General features: G+C 34.7%; 1 protein-coding gene across 1 annotated transcript; it reads right to left on the bottom strand.

Moving 5' to 3' along the window:
* Positions 1-329: 329 nt before the first annotated feature.
* Positions 330-6,023, bottom strand: LOC25500348 (protein SAWADEE HOMEODOMAIN HOMOLOG 1). Its single transcript, XM_013588732.3, has 9 exons — positions 5,875-6,023; positions 5,691-5,776; positions 5,005-5,050; positions 4,771-4,909; positions 2,615-2,678; positions 2,252-2,303; positions 1,300-1,443; positions 851-970; positions 330-716 (listed from the first exon to the last, which is right to left on the bottom strand). The coding sequence occupies exons 1-9, from the start codon at positions 5,926-5,928 to the stop codon at positions 609-611; spliced, it is 813 nt and encodes a 270-aa protein (XP_013444186.1). The 5' UTR covers positions 5,929-6,023; the 3' UTR covers positions 330-608.
* Between the last annotated feature and the right edge of the window lie 1,628 nt (positions 6,024-7,651).

A 7,651-nucleotide genomic window follows, 5' to 3' on the forward strand; every position in this document is an offset into this window, starting at 1 on the left:
AAATTCGTCAATTGAGGTGGGTTCGAAGTTTGGATGGGTACCCAAGTACAAGTTTTGTTGCCATGTCTAACTATTAGTTCATGAAGAAGAAGAAAAAAGTTATTTTTATCACTTACAAAAATAAACCAAGGTTCAGCCAATTTTTCTCAAGTTTTTCTTTTTTTGTTTGTGCAATAGTCTATGTGTATTTTATACAAAAATGAGAGATTTAGGTTCCTACAAATTTATTTTTGGACAACTTGGTCCCCCAAAACATTTTAGAATCAAAAAGTTTCATTGAAACGCTTAACCAGTGAAACAACAAAGAATAAGTTATAACAACAACCTCAAATCGCAAAACTGGATAACAGCTGGTAGGATTTTATTCTCCAGTATCTTGTAAGAAAATAAAAGTTGTCCTACAATCACGACTATACTTATGTTTATCATCATAGAGCATGATGTCACCAGTCTATTGAGTAAAGATCTTCTTAGTAGTTTGAAAAATATCCTTATACAACGGATACACGTGACTTCGTTCAAAATCTTCTTATTCACATGGTAACAAACAAGAAATACAGTTCCCTAAAAGAAAAAAAGGAAAGTACAAAATAAAAATTGGTTCTTTTTCATCCCCACAAGTTCGCTATGGGGTTCATGGTAGGTTCTAATTCAAAGGGGACCTCAGATTCTTCTTGTGTTGGCCTACAGCACAAACTGTCCCAACGAACTTCTTCCTGCCAAAGACACATGAAACATCAGGTAAAGGTAACATCCGAGGATTTACCTAACAACTACCAAAGATGATAGCATGAATGCTGATGATATGGAATAGTTTTTGTTAAAAAGAAGCAAAGGTATCAAAGATCACCTCAGACTTGTCATGGTAAAACCGGACAGTGAAGATGCAGCTACACTCTTCGCTATCATGTTCCCTCCTCTGGATTTTCAATACAATAGCATCACAATAGAGGGCATAATCAGATTTTACCTGTGTAAAATTAATAAAGGGTCAAAAGAAGTATCAACGGTTAGGGAATTTATGTATTAGTTAAAAACAGAAAGAAAAAAAAATTACGTTTGGGTTGATATGTTGGTAACAAGTTGGTTGACTTTGCAAACATTTGGATATGTGTTTGTATATGGGTCGAAACCCCCATCAAACGTGTGCTAAATGAACACAGGACAGTTCACTCTCATAGTTCATGTCTTGCAATGTGTGTGAAAAGAAATGAAGTGTACACAAACACAGCAACAATCATGGCCACTGGATACACATTATGTTTATGTAAGTAAAACAAAAAGGCTAGAATTCCTTACATGGAAACATAGTACAAGATGTCCTTCCTTCACCTTGTGACACTCTGAAGCTTCCAATGGGATGGATCTCTGTCGCACCCCATATTTCACATTAATCCATTCATCTTCATCCTTACCGAATCCATGATATCGTACACGAACTTCCTTAAATCACGTGTCACATCAAAAGATACATTAACTTTAATTGTTTGCCTATAATATGCCAAAAGAGCATCCTCTAAGAACAACAATCATTATACAGCAGGATAACTTATGCTGTTCAGAAGTATACAAATATAGGCTGCAGAGTAATTCCATTTGTCTTTGCCATTATTTTTCAATGAATGGAAATATCATAAACAATAGCTAGCAATTATTTACAAGTACTCTTATACATAGTACTATTTAGGGGGTCTTGCATTTTAGAATGCCCTTTTCTCCTGTGGTCATGCATGATTTTGAACTTGAGCAGTTAGAAGTAATGATTCCATTTTTACATATTACCATTTGCATTTTAGAATGCATTTTTTTTGTATATGTTCTCACATGTACCAATTTTCTATCATAACAAGTTTGCTTCTCCTCTAACAGATATTTTTCCTATCAAGGGTTTTTCCACGTTCTTCCTTGCTACGTTATCTCTGTTGTCCAAAGTTTGACAATCACTTTTCACTGCTTATTTTCTATTGCTTAAAAAAGTTAAGAGATTTTCTGCATTTTAACCCACTATGTTGAAAGAGAAAAAATAGTTTATATACACTATTGCCGCTTAACATGCAATTCAAATGAAAGAAAAAAACAAGCTTAATAGTCAGCCACCATATTTTAAGCACAAACAAAAAGAATTAAAACCAAAGATAGGTATTTGAAGTAAAATAAGGAAGGTATGAAAAGAACTATTGCTCTTATATTAATTAGAAATTCAAAGCAGCAACTCAATTTCTTTACAGCCAAACATATAAAAGAATCTTACAAGTTCCCCTGTGCATAGTACTCTATAGTTCAGAAACATTGAAACATCATGCCTGTAATTGGAAAATAAAAAAGCATCAAAAGGCAAGTCAGTAACTAACAAACTAACAAAAAAAAAGGTTAACGATTGTGAAGAGGAGATGGGTTTGGTGGCGGTGTTTTAAAAAAACAAAATCCTTTTGAAGTGAAGAGTGGTGGGGTGGAACATATCATCTTTAATCTTGTTATGAGTGCAATGCCACAAACAAAAACCAGACCATGTCTTATAGTTCTCACGTAATCCAAAATGTTTGAAAATGTCACAATGCACAGTATGCATAAACTCAAAATAGAGCTGCAGCTTAATCAGAAGTTAATTCCTCACCATGCATTGTCTTTTATAGATACCGCTTCAAATGCTAATTCTGACAGATCTGCAGCTTGAATACCTGGCATTATGTGTTAAGAGCCAGAAATCGAAGAAGAGTAAATAGCAGAAAAAAGAAGGGTCGAATCACTGGAAATATGAAACTGCTTGTATAATTGAATAAGAAAAGGATAACTGCAAAAGTGTAAATCTCACTATGCCCAGAGTCAAAGCTCCGACAGAGAACAACGTTCGTTCTCTGCCCATGACTAACAAAGAAAATGATTTTCAAAAGATACCCCTTCTCTCTCTACTCAATCTCTATGTAACCTAATTCTCTTACACAAATAGCAGCCCTTACCAAACTCTGCCAAATCAGCATTTTCCTAACATAAATTTGCACACTATGGGCTAGGAAGTAGGAGCCCGCAGTTGAGATCCTAACATTATGATGAGATATTTTAATTATATTGTGGAATTTTTAATTATAATCTATCCACAGATCAGCACCGACTGTGCTGATAAGTGTTGTCTATGGCGGATGACGGTAAGTGGCAGAGACCCCAAATTTCTGCAATTTAGGCAGTGTTTTGGTGCAACATTATGGCAGGTATGGCAGAAAACCCCACAATATTGGCCGCCATTTACCATATATCGATGAGGCCAAAATCCGCCAACCGATTTTCAATAACACTGGTGCTGATTATCATTTTTAATTCTGGATTGCTTGTAATTCCATTCGATTGGTTTCCTAAAATAGGCTAAAAATATGTAGTTTATACAACTGTGATAATTATTATTGGTATTTCTTTTTTGGTATCATATTATTATTATTTTCTTCAGGTGCCTCATTTTGTCTCAACAACCTGGACATGGCTCATGAAGTCTATGAACCTATGACCTACAATTTGCACAGCTAAACGAGAGAACATATGATTAAGTATAACAAGTGCAGATGCTCATTGATTATATTTCCATCATCAGAAATTAAGAATCACTGTTTGGCAGGAAAAACACCGAAAAGCATAAGAGTAAGTCGTCAAAACATGTACAATATTTACGTTGATTTGAGGTAAAAACAATATCATCTTCAATCAAGGGTGGAGGCTTGTTGGGACAAGGAGAACCACTCCACCCCGCCTCCAAATTTTTTTCTTTTTAATGGATTTATATATATTCATATTGTAGTATCAATCAACCAATCAATCATACGGCTATATATATATATATATATATATATATATATATATATTAGCCGTGTATAAAAGAAATATTGTCTGTCGCAGTGGTTAGCCTACCTCATGAAATTGAAAGGACCGGGTTCAATACGTATGGGTTTCATTTTGCATTTTCATTGTTCGCTACTGTGACAACTTTTCTTCTAAAATAACAAATTGTCTCACTTTAGATTTAACGGTTTAGTAAAGTTCTTGAACAATTTGCCACAATTTGCGACAAAGCTGATCATTCAATGGTTTTTAAACATTTTGCACAAATTAGTGTATTTATCTTTTTTTTTTTTTTTTAACAAGGTGTATTTATCTTGTTTATATATCGGCGAAAAAATTTGTTGTTTACATAGATGATATTGTAATCACAAGAATGACCATTGCGGTATTCAATTTCTTAAGAAGCATCGGTTCAGACATTTCTATACCAAAGATTTGGAACATTTAAAATATTTTCTTGAAATTGAAGTTGGTCAGTCAAGGACTGGCATTACCATCTCGCAGAGGTCTAAGGATATCTTCCAAATGTATCAAATTTGATGCATATGATATACATGCAGCAGCTAGTATGGAATAGAGCAAGTATAAATAATCATCTTATAATTTAAAACTTATTGGCCTTGTATCCGTGGTGCCTATAAAGATAAAGTGTGTCATGTGCATGGAAAAGCATTTCATTCAGAACATTTTTAGTCTCCTATCATTCTCTCTCATTTTCTAAGCTTATTTTCAAGTTTTACCATTTTCTTCCTGCATACCATCTTTGTCTAAACTAACAAATCAACACCATTTACCCCAAAGCAAGTGAATGCCTAGCAATGACAACAAATTAAAGGTCACAGTCGCAGATAACTAAAATGATCATGTGTTCCAGTAATGTAGTTCGTTCTTCCTTCCTTTTCAAATTCATAGCAACATTAAAATCTAAGAGCAAAAAAGGAAAACCTTTTGGTTTCGGAGAGCTTTTATTTCCCTTTATCGAAGAAGATTTGCCGGAAAGATCAACAACTAGGTTCAGCCCCTCAGGTGATGAAGCAAAGTGACCCTTTGTCTCTGTATGTTTATTTTGCAACCACTGCTGCACCTGAAAACCCAAAACAACCAGTTCGTCATTATAGCATGCTACTATTATCCATACACTCCAAAATTTGTCAAAAACTATAAAGAAGCCTTAACAACCTGTTCCCATGTTAAAGAAGTTTTACCATCACTGTTAGATGAAGAGCTGCAAAATCAAAACAAATAGGTCACATATGACATATCATAAATAATGAACGTAACACAAAGGCCCTGTTTGGATAAATAACTTATTTTGCAGCTTATAGCAGAAGTGCTTATCATATGAGCACATATGAATAAGCTATTTCTATAACACACAACAAAATAAATTCAAACCGGTTTTGTATAATCTACAAGTTTGTTTCATAATTCTGGAGAGCTAATGAAATAATCTGAAAACAACTTACGAATAAGTTCTCCCAAACAATCTCACAGGTACTTATGTCAATCCAAACAGGACAGGCAATAGTCCTCTTTATTTTCAGCTTATTTCCATAAGCTCATCAAAATAGCTTATAAATTATACGAAAAGACTTTGACTTTATTTATCATATAAGCGCTTACGGATAAGTTATTTCAATCACAGAAGACAAAACACAGTCAAACTGTTTTTGCATAATCTATAAGCTATTTTCATAAGCTCTCCAGAAGAGCTTAATGAAATAAGGGGAAAACAACTTATGAACATGCCATAAGTTGTTTTCATAAATTCTCCTAGACACTGTCATAAGTACTTATTCCAGTAGATAAGCTAAAATAAGTCAAACAGGCTGACACTATGGTTAATAAGAAAATACTGAATTCACCTAAAATTTGCAGCAATATCCTTGCAGAAATTGGGATCAAGTGATTTTTCTCCGACGTCATTGTAAATTCTTTCCAATTCCAATATCTACAAATGAGGGTGAAACAAAGGGAAATTGTTAGATATTGCATGAAAATGAAAATGTAAAGAAACAGTGAAATGAAATTGATGTGAACAGAAATGACCTCGTCTAAAGAGAGCTTAGGGAATGGAGATTCGTTGGAAGTTAACTCTTTCATCGCTGCTTCAACTTAATCGCCGCTGATTTCCGAGCAGTTCAGTTCAGTTCAGTGCCACTTCAACTAGTCTTGGTTCGATTTTTTTTTTTTTTCTGCTCTTGTTTGTGTCCAAAAATATAAAAATGCCTCACTTTTGCAAAAAATTGCATAAATGCCCTACTTTTCAGAATTTTTTGGTACCTTGCAACCCCCACTTGCGGGGTACCTTTAAAAAAAAAATTTAAAATTTTAACTACCCCGCAAGTCAAATTGACGTGGTATTTTTTGATTTTTTTTTTAAATTTTATTACCTCGCAACCCCCACTTGCGGGGTATTATTTAATTTTTTTAAAATTTTTTTTAATACCCGCAGGTCAAATGACTTGTTTTTTTTTTTGGTTTTTTGTTTTTTTAATTTTTAAAATACAAAAAAAATAATAAATAAATTAAAGATAAATTAGCTACTAATTTATCCTTGATAAATTAGCTACTAATTTCTTTATATCATTTGTTAGATTGACAGGTGTAGGTTCAAGATACTACGAGAATCCAAGCCATGACACTATATCTTACAGAAAAAAGTTTGATGACATACTACCACATGATGTAATATTTTAATTGATTTTTTAATCATGAGTTCATATATATATATATATCAAAATTGTTAGCCTTACACTACAACTTCTCTCTTGTGCCAGTTTAAATGGAGACCTTACAAGAAGGTTCCATACAACCAGCCTGAAGACTATTGGGAATGGACAGCAACAACTTACCTTATATGTTTTGACAAAGTTGAATGGCATCCAACTGATAGGGTCAAGCTTCAATTTGGTTTGCCACAAGAAATACTCAGGGCCCCAAGAGACATGCGACAATTCCATACGGTGGACAAACGGTTCAAGACGTGGTACCAATCAAATGGTTTTCGCTTTCCGATAGAGAGTCAACATTGGGACAACCGACGGAGTTATACTTTACCTCGCATGCAGCCAAGATCACTCACCCCAAGTCATGCATATATTGAGTGGTTGACAACCACATGCAACCCACGTCTAAGGATTTCAGTTGAGACAAAACCATCAGATTCAGATCCAGACGAACAAGAAGAGCCGGAACATGAACCTGAAATTCACAACAACCAAACACCAATTCATGATGATTTTTGGGATCAAGACATTTTTTCTCAACTACAAGATCATCAATCCCAACCACATACAACACAAACACATTCATGGTTCTGTAATGTATGAATTTCTCGACACCCCCCAACAAAATATCATCCAACCACCACCATATACCTCCCCGAGAAATGCATATGAGCCCCAATATCAGTCAACTTACCAACAAAATTCAATGCCAAATTATGGTTACAATGACCCAAATCAAGCTACCACATCCAACAACAACTACTTCTCCTATAATGACTCAAACCAAGCTGGACCATCCAACATCAATTACCCCCCTACAACAGCCAACAATACCCAATGTACACCAACCAAAACTACAACCATCCACCAACACCAACAAACCTATTATCTCACTTCTCTCCGGCTTCGTTCAACGACAATGAACAATTTCTGGATATTGGATGGCAAACAAGGGAACACGATGTGTCGTTGTCATTGGGTTATGGTAGTCAAATACAATCAGCTACAGATAACAATGACGAAGACCAACATGACCCTCAAGTAAATCGCGGAAGAAAACGTCGAAAACGAGGGTGTGGGACAGCCGGGCATTTATA

This window comes from Medicago truncatula, chromosome 8 (genome assembly GCF_003473485.1).
Source record: "Medicago truncatula cultivar Jemalong A17 chromosome 8, MtrunA17r5.0-ANR, whole genome shotgun sequence".
NCBI lineage: Eukaryota > Viridiplantae > Streptophyta > Magnoliopsida > Fabales > Fabaceae > Medicago > Medicago truncatula.

Coding starts and splice junctions, on each gene's coding strand:
- LOC25500348 (XM_013588732.3), bottom strand. CDS start 5,928: ATGAAAGAGTTAACTTCCAACGAATCTCCATTCCCTAAGCTCTCTTTA. Junction 5,777..5,874: donor CTAAGCTCTCTTTAGACGAG/GTCATTTCTGTT, acceptor CCTCATTTGTAG/ATATTGGAATTGGAAAGAAT. Junction 971..1,299: donor ATCTTGTACTATGTTTCCAT/GTAAGGAATTCT, acceptor AATTTTACACAG/GTAAAATCTGATTATGCCCT.